Here is a 14,759-nt window from a genome sequence, read left to right on the forward strand (position 1 = left end):
CAATCTAAGCTGTGCCTTGTCTGTACGCGTCGTTTCTTGAAAGGAACGAATCACCTGGGTTCTCTGAAACCTCTCCCCTTCCTTCTTGGGGGAGGTACCTTCTTCAGCCTTTACGAACATATAATGTGAATGAGGGACGTGCGAATCCTACCAATGATAGCTTCGTGGACAAGGACATCCTTCTGATTGATAGTACTCCTCCGGCTCCATAGCTTGAGGTTTGTATGTACAGTAGAGGTAACTAATATAGTGCGTCGAGATAGATTTTGGAAACAAACAGAACAAACAGGGAAATAGCAGGCGCACCATCGGCGCCGCAGGGAAGAGACCGGTCCCGGCCGGGCCCTAACTGAGGAGGATGAGGCGGTGGTTCGCTTCGAAGATACTGAAAAATGAAGATAGTTTGTAGACGGAACGAGACATTCAAGAAACCCACTAGTATAGATCATATGGCTGAGTTATGTATGCTCCACAGGATATAATCACAATTCGCTACGTTGTTTCCCCGGCAGTGGACTGTTTAAGTTCATCAATTCAATGGCGTCGCCTGTAGTCAGGGTAAACAAGTTGTTCATTCTCACGTCTCCTCAGGTAGAGAATGCATATCATGGACATACAGTGTAAGATACAAAAACGGTAGGAAGTAGTTGTATTATACGCAGTAGAAACGCCACATGTCCCATCTCCCCTGCTGCAGATCAAACCTGCCGAATTAGCTTCTCTTGTGTAAGCTTATATTCATCCCCCGTGGCACCTAACAGCTTCATATGGTCCTTGGCTCGGTTCCAGAAGCTTTACTTTCTGTATTGCAGCTCAATGGATGACCTGGCCTCTAAGTCAAACCCGGTTGCGCCGCTCCTCAATTTCGGTACCGGCGTAGCGCAGTACCTGCGGTAGTCACTGCGGGGCCATTCGCAACCGTAGTAGCATGCCGCTGACCACCTCGTTCCCGCGTGTCCGATATCAAATCCGCCGTGGGTCCCTTTAGCCAGATCAGTTGGGGATGCACGGCTGTATGAGGAATATGATTCGTTTTTTGACGTGGTATTGGCAGTTTCGAACCACAGTTAAATACCCCGGCATATCTCTTATTGAGTGACGAGTTGATGCATCGGTTGCTTTGGGGGTAGGTTGATTCTCCTGTTGATAGTGCAGGACTATCGACTGTGGTTTTCTTGAGGATGCCAGAGTGCAGCCATTCGATGCTGTGTGCATTGTGCAGAGTAAGACTGCAGCTTGTATACTGCAGGGCAGGCACGGCCAATGTTCCCGGTACACCAACTAAATTCCCTTTCGCTGCGGCTGGTTCCTCCGGCAGCTCACTAGGAACCGTGGCTGCCTCATGAGACCCGGAGTCGACAGGCATGGTCCCCGACCTCCCAAGGAGAGGCGGCTCCGGGCTAGTTGAGGCCTCCGAGGCAGCCCTTGGATTCTAGACGATCTGTGCTGATTGTGTGGCCGGGGCGCTTTGTTTGTTTGGGAGTGACTCACTCTCTATAGGGTTGGCCCATCCTGTCCTCAAATATCTTGAGTACATCGCTGTCCGATACATCGTGTGCGAGATGTTTGGCAGGATTCTCGGTCTCTTGTCCGGATGACACACAACGCTCTATAAGCACAGCTATGACGTGTGAATCGTATGTCAGGAGCTCTGTACTGCACAGCATGCGCATTTCGGGCTATTTGCAACTGGCCCATGCTTTGACGAACACGTCTGGAAGATGGCGACGTCCACGCACGGTTCGAGCATCGCCAGTGCGACTTCTTGTGAGTGCTTCAGGTCAGGGACTGTCCACGGTTTGAGTCATGTTAGTATTGATGTAGCTAGACGATGCATTGGCAATCCGAAAAACTCGAATCCTGCGGCGAATGAATGCAACATCACGCTGCTTACGGAAAACTCACTTGAGTCTGATCCTGCGTGGCAAGACGATGTCGTCGAAGGAGTTCGACAGCTTGGTAGACCCCATGCGTCGCACAGTTTCACTCCATAAGGTGGCCAGTCATCGACACGATGGTCTGGATTCACAATAATCTTGCATAACAAGCCCACGGTTCCATTTCTTCTCATCATGGCTGTATGAGACGCTCGGAAGGACCGCTGAATCCGCGCAAGTATCATTTTCCCGATGGGGGAACTCTTCTTCTTTGCGATACGTTCCTTCTCTGCAGCCCTCTTTCGCGCGAGATCGCTATCTATTGCGGACTAGTCAGAACCACTGACGCATCACATAACGACAAAGGTGTACTTACCACTTGTTCTAATCCTTCAATCATCCGCGGAGGACATTTGCGCAAGCGGCATCCGGAGACTTGGAACGATTCCTTTGATCAAGCTGGTCGCGCTAGCTCATTGCCATCCATTTCCATCCAATACTGAACATTACGCCGTATGATGTGGCTCGCTCGCGGTGTGGTTTGGGATGCCCATTCTCTCTCTCCATGCTTTGTGTCTCCGCTTCTCAGGATGAAATTTTGGAGGAGCTTGATGATTCGGTGCGATTCCAGGACGACATGTCCACGAGCCTTAGCTAGCATACAACTTTGGGCAAGGCATACCTCGAACGACAAAGATGTATGTGGCTGGGCTGAGTCGCTCGGCGCTTTTGTAGGAGCCGTCTGCTAGGACCTGCAGATGCTAGCCGGTCTTGTACAATAGGTAGATATAAAGCACAATATCCTGTTGATAACTGCGTACCATGAAAGGAGCCTTCGCGAGATCAGAAAAGCCTGTCATATGAGAATGGATCCAGGATATCAAACATGGTGAGTAGCTTTTGTATTTTGATGAGAGGATGGAAGATTGTTTGTGGAAAGGAAAGAGAGGAATAGAGAGACGGTGGTCCTTCTTTATATGTGTATAGAGAATATTTACCTTCCTCGATGAATGAGGATGCAAGTCCGCCAATTGAATGTACATCAATGTGGAATGAATTGTTACAGGGAAAGATTGACCTGAAAGCCAGAGTACAATTGAATGTGCTTGTTAGGCGAGATATAGCACAAGAACGCATCACAATATACCGTAACATGTTATTCTAGTAGACAGGTATTCACATTGGCAACAACAGCCTGGGTGAATGGAAAGCATGCATCCAGTAGCCAGGCTGAACCTATTAGGCGGAGCATCAAGCATACAGAAGAAATATTGAGTGAATTAGTAAGAAGGGGTTGGTATCGATTGCAAGCGCCCAGGTATCACGAACTCGGAGATCTATCTAGATCCATCTATCACAAAGCAGTCCATCCCATGTATGTCAGGAAGTGATCCCCGGCTGCAAGTGTCCTTTGACTAGTTATCACTAAAGTGAATGAGAACAATAATAATGATAGCAATAGAAGAGTGTGTAGGATAATCGGCGAGGCGTGGAGAGAAAAGCAAGTAAAGATGAACAGATAGCTGCGCGTCATATAAACAAAGAAACAAGAGGTCGTCAGGCGGGATTTGTCCTCTAGCAAATATAGTAAGGGGAATATGGAACAGGAAGGGATAATGCGGCCAACGCCGAAAGGAATTAGGGATTTGGAGTCTAATTGTCTCAGCCGAAGACCTTGAGAAAGCCCCACAAGCCAACACCGCTAAGAACAGGGATCGTCAGATTATCGTCCCAGCCGAACAAGTCAACGAACTCGCTACCGGCAGCCACCAAGCCGGAGACAACGCTCATGACTCCAAGGGCCAGAGGACCCGACAGGACAGCGCTGGAAGTATCCGCAGTCCAGCCGAGCAGATTCTTGACTGAGCCAGGGATCAGATTGAGGCGTCCGGTAAACATAAAAGAGCCTTCAGGATCGTTGGGGAAAGTCCCGATGTAAGGGACAAAGAACCCCCAAAAAGCGGCAGCAGTGATGACCCCAACCAGCCAGGCGCTCAAGGTACCCGCCAAGCTCTTGCCTTTGCGGAGCTGAGGGGTGTGTCGGCCATAGAGACGACCGAAGGTGGAAGCAGCAGTGTCACACCAGCTAAGTAGCAGCACGCTCATGACACCGACATCCTTGGGAAGGAAGCGCAAGACAGCATATGCGCCCAACAGATACCAGATGACGCCATTGTAACCGGAAACTTCTGTCTCGCGCATCAACGCTCCCACGCAGCGAATATATAGCTTATTGACGGTCTCTGAACGATGGCGAATGATGTCGACAGAAGCGATGGGGACCAAGGCGCCAAAGAGCCATGGGGTTATTTCGAGCGGTTGAATACCACGTGTGTACAAATGTAGTGTGAGGAAGCCGATGGAGACGTGGAGGAGCTTGCGCGGGATTTCATGTCGGTGGATGAAGCTGCGATAGCGGCTATGGAGAGGAATGAGACCAAGAGGAGAAGGAGATCGCGAAATGCTCTCCCAAGCGCCATTGGGCCTGAGTAATGGCGACAGGTACCCATTGTTCGATGCGGTATGACCGTTCGTTGTTGGCGATCTAGCTTTCCCAGTCGGAAGTTTAGGGTTGGACTTGCGTTTGCGTTTTCGCGCTGATTCTGGGCTGGGAGGACTCCGAGAACGAGCCCGTGAGCGCTTGAGAGTCGCATCCGCGTCGCCGTTGGTCTCCTCCGCCACTTCACCAAGTCGTTGTCGACGCGCAGCCGAGCGCGTGGTGGGTCCGAAGTAGTCTCGCGAGCTCGATCTCGGGTCTGAGGGGGTGGGGGAGGGCGAGATCACACGAGGAGTCTCGGGAATGGCATCATGGTTTGTAGACATCTCGACCGCGGGTATGACGAAAGGTGGAAGGGCCGGTTTCAAGATGACTCCAGACAAGGGTCGCGGAGTTAGGTAGACGAAGAGGGCAGCACGAAAGCCCGGTGTAGGGGAGCTGAGCGCTTCTAACGACGCAATGATGGGCAGGTCGAACGACGAATAGGTGCAACGATGACGAGGGAATGTGGCTTATGGCAGCCAGCGTCGATTGCAGTCGTATGTACAGTAGCAGGCAGACACACCGTTGCGCATGACGTTTCACGCTCAGTCAAAGATCGACATGGCACGCGAGAGACAAAATCTGTACAGTGAGGGTTTAGGAGAAATTCACTGCACCGAAAGGAGAGTAACTAGGATCGAGTATGAGTTAAGATGGGAGATATATTCACAGTCTCGTTCAGCTTCGATTTCAGCCCGGAAACCGATTGGCTTCCGCCGAATCCGCAGGCGGTCACGTGTATCTACGGCAGAAATCCCCCACCGCCTCCGGTATCTAATCGATAAGGGAAAAAAAAACTGGAGGATTGAATGAATCTGAAGAAAAGAAAAAGATCGATAACGGTGTGAGGTGTCCAATCAATTTTCAAACTACTCTGGGAAGAATTGAGCGTTAAGCAGCGGACCCAACATGGCCCCTAAACCTCCTCCTGGCACATCTGCCAGAGCGTGGGATGGAGTGACACCCCCTCTCTCGGAATGGGTGCTCGACGCCGTCTCCTCCATGGGCTTCACGCGCATGACCCCCGTCCAGGCGTCGGCCATTCCTCTATTCATGGCGCATAAGGATGTGGTCGTGGAGGCAGTCACTGGCAGTGGCAAGACGTTGTCTTTCTTGATCCCCGTTGTCGAGAAGCTTTTGCGACTGGAGGAGCCTCTCAAGAAGCACCATGTCGGCGCAATCATTATCTCTCCCACCCGGTAGGTCGCATCTCAGTTAGGACAGGATTGCGGCCATGGGCTAATCATGTGTTTCAGAGAACTTGCTACTCAGATCTACAATGTCCTGACCTCGTTGCTTGCCTTCCACCCTCCATCTGCCTCCGTGCTCAACCCCGCCGAAGACGCCGATGCGCCTCGCCCCAAACATCTCTCCTCCGCCCTCAAGGTTGTGCCGCAGCTTCTTCTGGGTGGTTCAACAACCCCCGCGGAGGACTTGAGCACCTTCTTGAAGCGGTCCCCAAATGTGTTGGTCTCGACACCAGGACGGTTACTGGAGCTCCTCTCCTCCCCGCACGTACATTGCCCTCAGTCATCGTTCGAAATGCTCGTCATGGACGAGGCCGACCGACTCTTGGATCTGGGGTTCAAGGACACACTGCAGAACATCCTGCGTCGACTACCCAAGCAACGGCGCACCGGTCTTTTCAGTGCCAGTATCAGCGAGGCAGTCGACCAGATCGTGCGAGTCGGTCTACGCAACCCGGTCAAGGTCATGGTCAAAGTCAAGGGCACGTCAGGAGCCCAGGATAAGCGCACACCGGCCAGGTCTGTTCTCTGCATCGCTGTCCCCCCGGTAATGCCAACCTGCTAACATAATAAACCAGTCTACAAATGACCTACCTCACCGCTCCTCCCTTACACAAATTCGCAACCTTACCCGCCCTCCTCCGCTCCGTCGAACCCACCCCCCAGAAAACCATCTTCTTCGTCTCCACCTGCTCGGGGGTCGACTACCTCGCCGGCATTCTCCCTCTGATCCTGGGCGATGATTTCCAGCTGATCCCACTGCACGGCAAACACCAAGCCAACGTCCGCGAGAAGAACTTCACCCGCTTCCTCAACTGCCACACGCCCGCCATCCTGCTCACCACCGACGTCGCCTCCCGAGGACTGGACATCCCCTCAGTCGACCTCGTCGTCCAGATCGACCCCCCCTCCGATCCGAAGACCTTCATCCACCGCTGTGGCCGCGCCGGCCGCGCGGGGCGGAAGGGTCTGAGCGTGGTCCTGCTCCACCCGGGCCGCGAGGAGGACTACGTCTCCTTCCTCGACGTCCGCAAGACGCCGGTCGTCCCGTACCCGAAGCCCCTCACCGTCTCCGACGCCGACGCCGCCGCCGCGACGAAGCGGGCGCGCAAGGCCGTGCTCGCCGACCGGGCCCTGCATGACCGGGGCCAGAAGGCGTTCGTCAGCTGGCTCCGAAGCTACAGCAAGCACCAGGCCAGCAGCATCTTCCGCGTCGCTGATGTCGACTGGGAGGCGCTGGGCAAGGCGTGGGCCCTGCTGAAGTTGCCCAAGATGCCGGAGCTACGGTCCTTCACGGGCGACCGGACACTGGGCGTCACGCTGGACTGGGACAACTTCACCTACAAGGATAAGCAGCGGGAGAAGCGCCGCAAGGAAGAAATGCAGGAGAGAGCCGAGCAGGCGGCAGCTGCGGCGGCTAACGAGGGCGACGAATCCTCCAACAAGCGACGGGCGACCGAAAGCGCCTCCGCCTGGAGTAAGAACCTCGAGACGCGGAACAAGAAGCAGAAGCGCAGGGAGGTGAAGCAGGCACGGGCCCAGCATACCCGGTGGGAGAAGATGACCGAAGAAGAGCGGCAGAAGGCGCGCGAGACAGAGCAGATGGTGGAGCAACTCCGTCTCAAGAATGAAGAGGAACGTCGACTGCGGCGCGCAGCCAAGGCGGCCGAGGGCAAGGGTGATGCTAATGCGGAGGATGACGAGTTTGAAGGGTTCGATTGAACTGACATCATGTATCCTGGTTTCTTCCTATCGTCATATAATTTTGATACCATGTCTACTACGTCTATAGATCCTGATGCCCAATCGATGACTCCCTTTCTCGCATTTTACCTATCTATGCAGTATTTACCCTTCGTCTATCGAAGGCAAACAACCATTCCCATGGACTACTCATGTTTTCTGCCATAACAATGAATTGATCACAAACTCATGAACTGTACATCGATTGTCTGTGTGGGTAATAAAGACGCTAGAGTGCCACTCGATACATGCAAAGCAATTCTTAATACAGACAACACCGGGAATGCTTCGCAAACCAAACCAGACAAAAACAGTGATGGTATCCCAAGACCTTTCTAAAACAACTCCTACCACAGATAGGACAAAAGCTCATAGCGCAAGCAACCTTTGACCGCGTGATCCTGACCACAATCCACGATGAATGGTATGTAACAACCTGCGTCATCGGGAGTGAACAACAGCAATACAAAACCTGTAACAACCTTCGGCGAGAACAGGCGAGCCACAATCCTGCGCAGACGGATTCAATGACCTGCATCATAAAAAGGAACTAAACAACCTTGCGCCTCAACAACATATAACCATTTTGAGCCGACCGCGATCTTGGGGCGTAGAAGACGAATCTATGGGCCGAAGCCATGATAGGGAGACCACAATCAAAACCTGAACAACATTCGACCAGATGAGCAGACCACGAGTTAAGGTGCGATGATGGATGTGGTGATCTGAGCGATAGAGAGCAAACGACAATCCAAAGCCTGAACAATTCTCGACTGGACGGGAAGACCACGATTTGGTGTAAAGACGAATGTGATGGTCCTCAGGCGCGATGAAGAGGAGCTAACGACAATCCAAAACCTGGACAACAGTCGACCGAATGTGCAGACCACGATTTGGTGTATGCAAAGACGAATATGGTGGTCTGATCGATAAAGAAGGGCACACGACAATGAAAAACCTGAGCAACTTTCAACCAGATGGGCAGGCCACAATTTGATGTGGTCTGAGCGATGAAGATATACGACAACTGAAAACCTGAACAACTTTCAACCCAATGAGCAGACCATGGCTTGGTGTAAAGAGGAGTGGTGGTCTGAGCGATGGAGGTACACGGCAATCAAAAACTTGAACAACTTTCAACCGGATAGGCGGACCATAGTATGGGATAAAGACGAATGTGATGGTCTGAGCGACCAAGGTATACGACAACTGAAAACCTGAACATCTTTGAACCCGGTGAGCAGACCATGGCTTGGTGTAAAGGCGAATGTGGTGGTCTGGACGACGAAGAGCGAATAATATGCCAAATCCTAAACAACTTTCAACCAGATAGGCAGACCAAGGCTTGGTGTAAAGGCGAATGTGGTAGTCTGAGTGATTAAGAAGAACTAACGACATCCCATAACCTGAGCAACTTTCGACTGGATTCAGTAGTATCATTTATTAAGGAAGAATTTATGCGAGTGCGGCGTGCGAAAGGCCAGTCTCCATTTCGCGCCTGAACGCTTCCAAGCCGGGCGTCCAGATATTATCGTAAGCGTGGTCGACCACTGAAGGATCCCACATTTCGTTGGCGATGCGTACTGCTTCTGCACTGAAGCCCATATCTTCATAACTCTCGGCTTCCGGCCAGGCAAGCTCGGAGAGGTCTCCAGTTGGGCAATTCTCATAGAGCCACTGGGCATCGCGAGCGAATTGGTCGTCACCGAAGTCCTCGGGGCTGGATGCACGCTCGGGACTAGCGACAGGTGCGGGGACTGTGCTGGGGGTAGCAATAGGTACGGAGACTGGGTCAGGAGTAGTAGCAAGAGTCAAAGGGCTAGAATAGCGGCTCGCAGTGCGGAGTCCACTGGGCGTCTTGGGTTTGTATTTCTCTGCCTGCGAGCGGACTCGAGCAAGAGCATCATCTTCAACCTTGGCTGGGGTAGTAGGAGGGACAAGCGCCTGCTGCGGAGTCGCGCGAGTCTCGTCGGATGATGTGCTAGGTGGAAGATTGGTTAGCAGGCCAGTGCCTTGCCTGGGCTCATGAAGATAAGATGAAGAACATACCTCTCAGTAATGTGAGGCTGCGAAGGAGCTTCAATGGGCGAAGTGGTCTGTGTATCGGGCACAGATTCAGGGGCAGAAGTACTGGGTTCCGATGGGGAGTCCGAATAGGGAGTCTCGAATGTACCGGCGCGGTTGGGAACGAAATCTGGTGTAGCCTCGTCTTCCGAAGCTTCCGAGGAGGTGTCAGAATAAGGAGTCTCGAAAGTACCATCCCGATTGGGAACAAAGCCAGGAGCTGGGGTATCTTCTTCTGAGACATCAGAAGAAGTATCAGAATAGGGGGTTTCAAAAGTACCATCACGATTGGGAACGAAGCCTGGGCGACTGCGCGGATCCGGGTAAACAGTGGACTGTTCGGCCTGTGGAACATGGGTAGGAGGCAGAGATGAAGATGAGTTACTCGATTCGCCAGACAGATCCATGCCGACGAAATGCTGTCCAGTATACGGATCGGTGGCGCGGGGCTTCATTCTAAGCTTGGATGGGGTATCCTGGGGACTCGCATCGAATCGAACTTTCTTTGAAGCTGGACGCTCGGACCGGAGAACACTGCGAATGGCGGACTTTCCTTTCACGTCTTGTTTCTTGGGTTCGGTTTGTGGGAGTGCAGGCTCCTCGTCTTCATCTTCTTCATCGTCAGAGATCACGAAGTAGTCCTCGTACATTCCATAGCTGCATCCAGGCGGGTTAGGGATCACATCAGGGGAAGGGGCCCGCTTGCGCTTCTTCTGGCTTGGAGTGGAGGTGCTAGGCTCCCCTGGGACAGGGTTACGGCCTCGAGTTATGCTTGCTTCGGCAATGGATTCACCAGAATCTTTGGGGTTCGATGTATTGGCCGAAGGCTCAGGTACTTTGGATGGAACGTCGGCAGGGGTCTGTTGGACAGACTTCGGGGTGGCTTTAGGCTTATCATCAAGGTAGCGAGACCTGTCAATAGTAGCAGGGAACAGGGAGAAGGAGAGATCACGCTGCGGCTGTTGGGTCGGTCCCTTGGTCTTGGGAGTGGGAGACACTGTTCTGTTCGAAGGAACGAACGCTCTAGGCTGTGTACGGTTGAGCGGCTCGGTTGATGGTTCTGCTGGCACTAACAAGCATAAGCGGAATAAACAATGCCAAGCCATGAAGAAGGCATACCTTGATTCTCATTTCTTTCGGGGGTTCGTCCAAAAGTGGGAATGAGACGAGAAAGTCTGCGAGGGACAGAATTCAGTAGCCCGCGGATTCTCCAGCTACTCGCAGGCCGGTCCGGAGTGGTGGGTTGCTGTGTCGGTTCCGGTTCCGATTCCGGTTCCTGTGCATCTTGTTCATGAAGTAGTTCGTTATCCTCAAAGCTTGGGAAAGGTTCAGTCATCGAGATATCTTCTCCTGGAACTGGGGTCTTCTCAGAAGCGAGACGATCAGCGTCCTCCTGGGCGAGGTACTGCGAGATGCGAAGACTGGTCCTGTAAATGCGGCCTTGCGACTCGGCGTTGCGACGGCGAAGTCTCTCCGAAAATGGGGTAATATTGGCGGTGACACGGCGAGGCAAGGGACTGGCATGAGAGAAGGGAGTACTTCCGGGAATACCAAGGTTGCGCCGCTTATTCGCAGCGGGGGTGACTGGCTCTCCGTCGTTTTTGTCATTGTCGTCTTCATTGGTTGGGCGACGACGCTTCTTGTCTGTGTTGTACATTAGCCCCGCTCTCTTGGAAGAGGATGTGCCATGCCCCAGACCCCCCGGAGCACCAACAGACCCCTGTTGAAGGGAACCTGTGGCGAGACCGTTGCTCTCACCCAACCCGAGGTGCTCGGGCACGGGTGAAAGCACGTCCACAGCCCGACGCTGATTCGTAGGACGTGGACCGGTCCCGACCGGAGGAAATGTACTACCCGCGGGGGGAAGAGGTTCGATTTCGAGTTCTGCGAATGATACAGAACATGTATCACACATCTCGATATCTCCCTCCGCTCCCCCCGGGGAGCCCACAAACGGCACCGCTGGTACCTCGTCTGATTGGAGGTCCATTGGCGCCGTCGTGGCTGGTTCCTCCGGCAGCTCACTAGGGACTGTGACTGCCTCAGAAGACCCTAAGCCGGCAGACATGGTCCGCGACCTCTCAAAGAGAGGCGGCTCCGGGCTACTTGAAACCTCCGAGGCAGCACTTGGTCCCTGGGAGGTCTGTGGTGGTTCTCTGGCCGGGGCGCTTTGTGTGTTGTTGGGAAGGGACTCACTCTCTATAGGGTTAGAGTTCTGGCCCACTTCGGTGCTGCCGTTCTCCTGTGAAGATGGTTCCGCTTGGGATGCGGTGGGTTCAGCGTTCTCGTTCTCTTCGGTCTGGTGCTGTTCGGTCTCCTCGGAATCTGATTGGCCAGTTTTGCGAGTAGTTTGGCGCGTTGTGCGCTTCTTTGTAGAGGCCTTCTTCTTGCTAGGAGCCTTTTTTGTGGTTGTGGAAGACGCTTTCTTGGCGCGCGTTGCCTTCGGGCGAGGAGCGGGCTGTTCTTCTTCGGCGGCAGACTGCTGCGAGTTGCTCCTAGTCGATCTAGTGGCGCGAGGGGCGGGCTGTTCTTCAGCGGCGGCGGACTGCTGCGAGTTGCTTCTAGTCGACCTAGTGGGGCGAGCAACATTGTGGTCATCTAGGGAGACGAAGCCACCAGGCGACATCATCTGCGAGCGAGTACGCATTTTGACTGTTCGAGAAAGTGAATGGTTATTGGTAAGTGTTCGAGTTAACGCGGCACTAACGTGAGCACCGTTGGTAAATTTGATATGCGAGAAGACCTTGCAAATCTTCCAAAATAGAGGTAGCTTGAAGCGCAGGTCGACGGTAAGAGAAGAGATGGGGGATAGCGGATTCGAAAAAGGCAAGGTTGCGGTTTTCGCGCGCACAGAGAACAGGACAATGACCCAAGTTGCAATTTAGCTTCAACGTTGAGAGCCCGTCTCGTGGCGTGGGTGTGAACCCCAAGCTGAAGCAAGCACAGCAGGGATTCGACAGGGGAGAAATATCAACACACGTGAAGAAAGATGATGGTGATTGCGAACTGATGGAGAGTACAGGTTGTCGGGGCTGGAAAACAAAGCCTGAGTCGAATAAAGCTCGAGTCTTCAGGCACAAAGAAGTGATCAGGGTGGAAGCAATAGGAAGAGAGGGTGGAGGAGACAGGAAGAGAGGATGGAGTGTAGGATGGGCACAGAGAGAGAAGGAGCGAAGGGAAAAGCGCGACGGGATTCCGACTCTGCAAACACTGCGAGGCAGGAAGTCAAGCACAGGTGAGTACAGACAAGAAAAGAGGAGGGCGATGTCTCGAAGCGCAAAAGAGCAATTGTTTGTGTGTAGATAAGAGCTTTTGCGAAGTGCGAAACAGGTGGAGAGGAGAGGGAGGATGTTGTACAGAGGATGAGAAGGGAAGAGGATAAGAGGAAGGAAAGAAAACAAAACTCACTGGGTGGGTGGGCTGTGTTATGATTCTGTTGTTATGGTGTTATGGCGCGTGTGGGCCGTGGACCCGCGGGGCAGCTGGCAACATTCACTACCGGAGCAAGCAAAGCTATAGCATCTGGTGATGGATGAGAAGATGGCAGTGAAGTGAATATTCACTCGACCGCGCGGGAAATTTGCGGCTCGAGGGAGTGACGTCCCGGCAGAATTGACAAGGCGGTGACGCCGTCGGCAACCGCAATGTCGCCGCAGATTCCCAGTCAGTCCAGATTACTCGGTAATATCGTTATGAAGACATCAGGCATGAAAGGGTCATACTATACCCTGATCTGAAAGACTTTTACATGAATCATCAAAGATGCTGGCTGCTGAGTGGTTTAGCGAAGTAAAGAAATGTGCCTAGTCAGTTACACCAGTTCGTACTACAAGTCGCAGACTCATTGTTTAAAGAGCAGAGGCAATGAGAAATCGCATTCCATGCAAGTTAATTCTAAGTCGTGGAAAACGATAGCAATATTTGTACAGTACACAGCGATGATCTTGAAATGACCAGAAATCGCTGGAGTGAGGTGGCACTAGATGAAAAACAGTTTCGCCGGCTCTCTGCCATAATCGCCAAGTTGGTGGGAGAGAGGAACGGTTTCAGAGACAAAATCATGAGGTTGATATACGCCAAAGGGATAGTTTGGGAAGAGGGTGGTCAAAAGAAATTATAGAATACAAACGCCGGCAGAGTCCCGATTACATGCTGATCTCACCCTGCCAAGCAGCGTCGGAGAGGCCGAGAGTCTGGACCAGGTTCTGCCATCTGGGACCTCCACGCTCCTTTCGTCGCAGATAGCGGAGAAGCTTCTGTCGCTTGTGCACGAGGAGGCGCAGGTTGCGTTTGTTGTGCTTGTCCTTGTTGGTCGTCTCAAGATGTCTGGACAGATTGATGATCTTGGCGGTCAAGATAGCCACCTGCACTTCTGGGGAGCCAGTATCAGCCCCGATCCGGGGAAACTTTTCGGGAGGAAAAGTTGCAGAGTCGAGAGACACGCTAGCTGGTTTGGGGGGCAATGTCTGGTCCGTGTTGTGCCGACCAAAGGTCTCGATACATTTCTGGATGTTAAGGCGCATGCGATCTTGGTTGTTTCCGTTGTCAAGTTTCAAGATACGATTCATGGCTTCCAATGCATTCTCGTGCTGCTTGTTGTGTTGCTCAGCTTGCTCCATCTCAAGCTGAGGGTCGGCGGCATCGCGGTCCGGGTTCGCGAGAGGAGAAGTCAAATCCTTCGAATGGTCGAGAGCACTCTGTAGTTCGGCCGGTTTCACGAAGAAGTTGGGGGAGGCATTCTCGGAGCGCGTCTGGGTTTCCTGCAATTCTTGGATGAAGGGGGTAGGTGCGCTTTTGACGGGGTCTCCCAAAGCTTGTTCACGTTCCTGGGCGAGAGCTTGTCGGCGAGAGAGGTTGGCTGCCTTGCGCTGGCGCGACTGAGCGGTCAAAAAAGGGTCATGTCTGCGACGTTCTCTTGCCTCTGCAGAACCGGCTCTGATTGTGGTCTTGGAAGGGGTGAGGGATAGGGCGGCGAGCGGACTCTGGATGGAGGAGGAGCCTGGTATCAACAGCACACAAGTTAGAGAGGAATTGGCGACCGACCAAGGCGGACGTGGTGAAGGAGGAGTGACGACATACCAGTGAAAGCCCTGAGGGAGGACTGAAGAAGCAAGCGAGGAGACATGGTTGGAAGCCTGAGACGGCGAGCACTGGCAATGGTCGTAGAACAAACCGGAGCTGCTTCGCATCTAAGGCCCGTCAACCAGCACAGGCGCGCTGAACTTTCTCCGAAATCTCGAAGACCGGGCAAAGGACGCTAGTCCTGGTTTGGGGAGGCAGCCTCACGTG

At 53.1% G+C, this 14,759-nt stretch overlaps 6 protein-coding genes across 6 annotated transcripts; 2 read left to right on the forward strand and 4 right to left on the reverse strand.

Annotated features, from left to right (window-relative positions):
- Positions 1–725: 725 nt before the first annotated feature.
- BO66DRAFT_249234 (uncharacterized protein) lies at positions 726–1,498 on the reverse strand. Its single transcript, XM_025642940.1, has one exon. The coding sequence runs from the start codon at positions 1,364–1,366 to the stop codon at positions 860–862; it is 507 nt and encodes a 168-aa protein (XP_025506692.1). The 5' UTR covers positions 1,367–1,498; the 3' UTR covers positions 726–859.
- Positions 1,499–3,046: 1,548 nt separating this feature from the next.
- On the reverse strand, positions 3,047–5,076 carry BO66DRAFT_389443 (diacylglycerol/polyprenol kinase family protein). Its single transcript, XM_025646801.1, has one exon. The coding sequence runs from the start codon at positions 4,698–4,700 to the stop codon at positions 3,540–3,542; it is 1,161 nt and encodes a 386-aa protein (XP_025506693.1). The 5' UTR covers positions 4,701–5,076; the 3' UTR covers positions 3,047–3,539.
- Positions 5,077–5,267: 191 nt separating this feature from the next.
- Positions 5,268–7,475, forward strand: spb4 (ATP-dependent RNA helicase SPB4). Its single transcript, XM_025644496.1, has 3 exons — positions 5,268–5,615; positions 5,673–6,182; positions 6,242–7,475. Exons 1-3 carry the CDS (start codon positions 5,326–5,328, stop codon positions 7,383–7,385), a joined length of 1,944 nt encoding a protein of 647 aa, XP_025506694.1. The 5' UTR covers positions 5,268–5,325; the 3' UTR covers positions 7,386–7,475.
- Positions 7,476–8,744: 1,269 nt separating this feature from the next.
- On the reverse strand, positions 8,745–12,298 carry BO66DRAFT_249261 (uncharacterized protein). The gene is made up of 4 exons (XM_025642941.1): positions 11,667–12,298; positions 10,590–11,114; positions 9,456–10,539; positions 8,745–9,387 (listed from the first exon to the last, which is right to left on the reverse strand). The coding sequence occupies exons 1-4, from the start codon at positions 12,115–12,117 to the stop codon at positions 8,862–8,864; spliced, it is 2,586 nt and encodes an 861-aa protein (XP_025506695.1). The 5' UTR covers positions 12,118–12,298; the 3' UTR covers positions 8,745–8,861.
- Positions 12,149–12,959, forward strand: BO66DRAFT_389446 (uncharacterized protein). Its single transcript, XM_025646802.1, has one exon. It carries the CDS (start codon positions 12,480–12,482, stop codon positions 12,774–12,776), a length of 297 nt encoding a protein of 98 aa, XP_025506696.1. The 5' UTR covers positions 12,149–12,479; the 3' UTR covers positions 12,777–12,959.
- A 361-nt stretch (positions 12,960–13,320) lies between these two features.
- On the reverse strand, positions 13,321–14,671 carry BO66DRAFT_368146 (mitochondrial 37S ribosomal protein uS15m). Its single transcript, XM_025645320.1, has 2 exons — positions 14,550–14,671; positions 13,321–14,469 (listed from the first exon to the last, which is right to left on the reverse strand). The coding sequence occupies exons 1-2, from the start codon at positions 14,593–14,595 to the stop codon at positions 13,616–13,618; spliced, it is 900 nt and encodes a 299-aa protein (XP_025506697.1). The 5' UTR covers positions 14,596–14,671; the 3' UTR covers positions 13,321–13,615.
- Between the last annotated feature and the right edge of the window lie 88 nt (positions 14,672–14,759).

Source organism: Aspergillus aculeatinus (genome assembly GCF_003184765.1).
Source record: "Aspergillus aculeatinus CBS 121060 unplaced genomic scaffold BO66scaffold_9, whole genome shotgun sequence".
NCBI classification, from domain to species: Eukaryota; Fungi; Ascomycota; class Eurotiomycetes; order Eurotiales; family Aspergillaceae; genus Aspergillus; species Aspergillus aculeatinus.

Coding starts and splice junctions, on each gene's coding strand:
- BO66DRAFT_249234 (XM_025642940.1), bottom strand. CDS start 1,366: ATGCCTGTCGACTCCGGGTCTCATGAGGCAGCCACGGTTCCTAGTGAG.
- BO66DRAFT_389443 (XM_025646801.1), bottom strand. CDS start 4,700: ATGTCTACAAACCATGATGCCATTCCCGAGACTCCTCGTGTGATCTCG.
- spb4 (XM_025644496.1), top strand. CDS start 5,326: ATGGCCCCTAAACCTCCTCCTGGCACATCTGCCAGAGCGTGGGATGGA. Junction 5,616..5,672: donor ATCATTATCTCTCCCACCCG/GTAGGTCGCATC, acceptor CATGTGTTTCAG/AGAACTTGCTACTCAGATCT. Junction 6,183..6,241: donor GATAAGCGCACACCGGCCAG/GTCTGTTCTCTG, acceptor ATAATAAACCAG/TCTACAAATGACCTACCTCA.
- BO66DRAFT_249261 (XM_025642941.1), bottom strand. CDS start 12,117: ATGCGTACTCGCTCGCAGATGATGTCGCCTGGTGGCTTCGTCTCCCTA. Junction 11,115..11,666: donor GAACTCTAACCCTATAGAGA/GTGAGTCCCTTC, acceptor TGTACAACACAG/ACAAGAAGCGTCGTCGCCCA. Junction 9,388..9,455: donor CAGCCTCACATTACTGAGAG/GTATGTTCTTCA, acceptor TCTTCCACCTAG/CACATCATCCGACGAGACTC.
- BO66DRAFT_389446 (XM_025646802.1), top strand. CDS start 12,480: ATGGAGAGTACAGGTTGTCGGGGCTGGAAAACAAAGCCTGAGTCGAAT.
- BO66DRAFT_368146 (XM_025645320.1), bottom strand. CDS start 14,595: ATGTCTCCTCGCTTGCTTCTTCAGTCCTCCCTCAGGGCTTTCACTG. Junction 14,470..14,549: donor CTCCCTCAGGGCTTTCACTG/GTATGTCGTCAC, acceptor TGTTGATACCAG/GCTCCTCCTCCATCCAGAGT.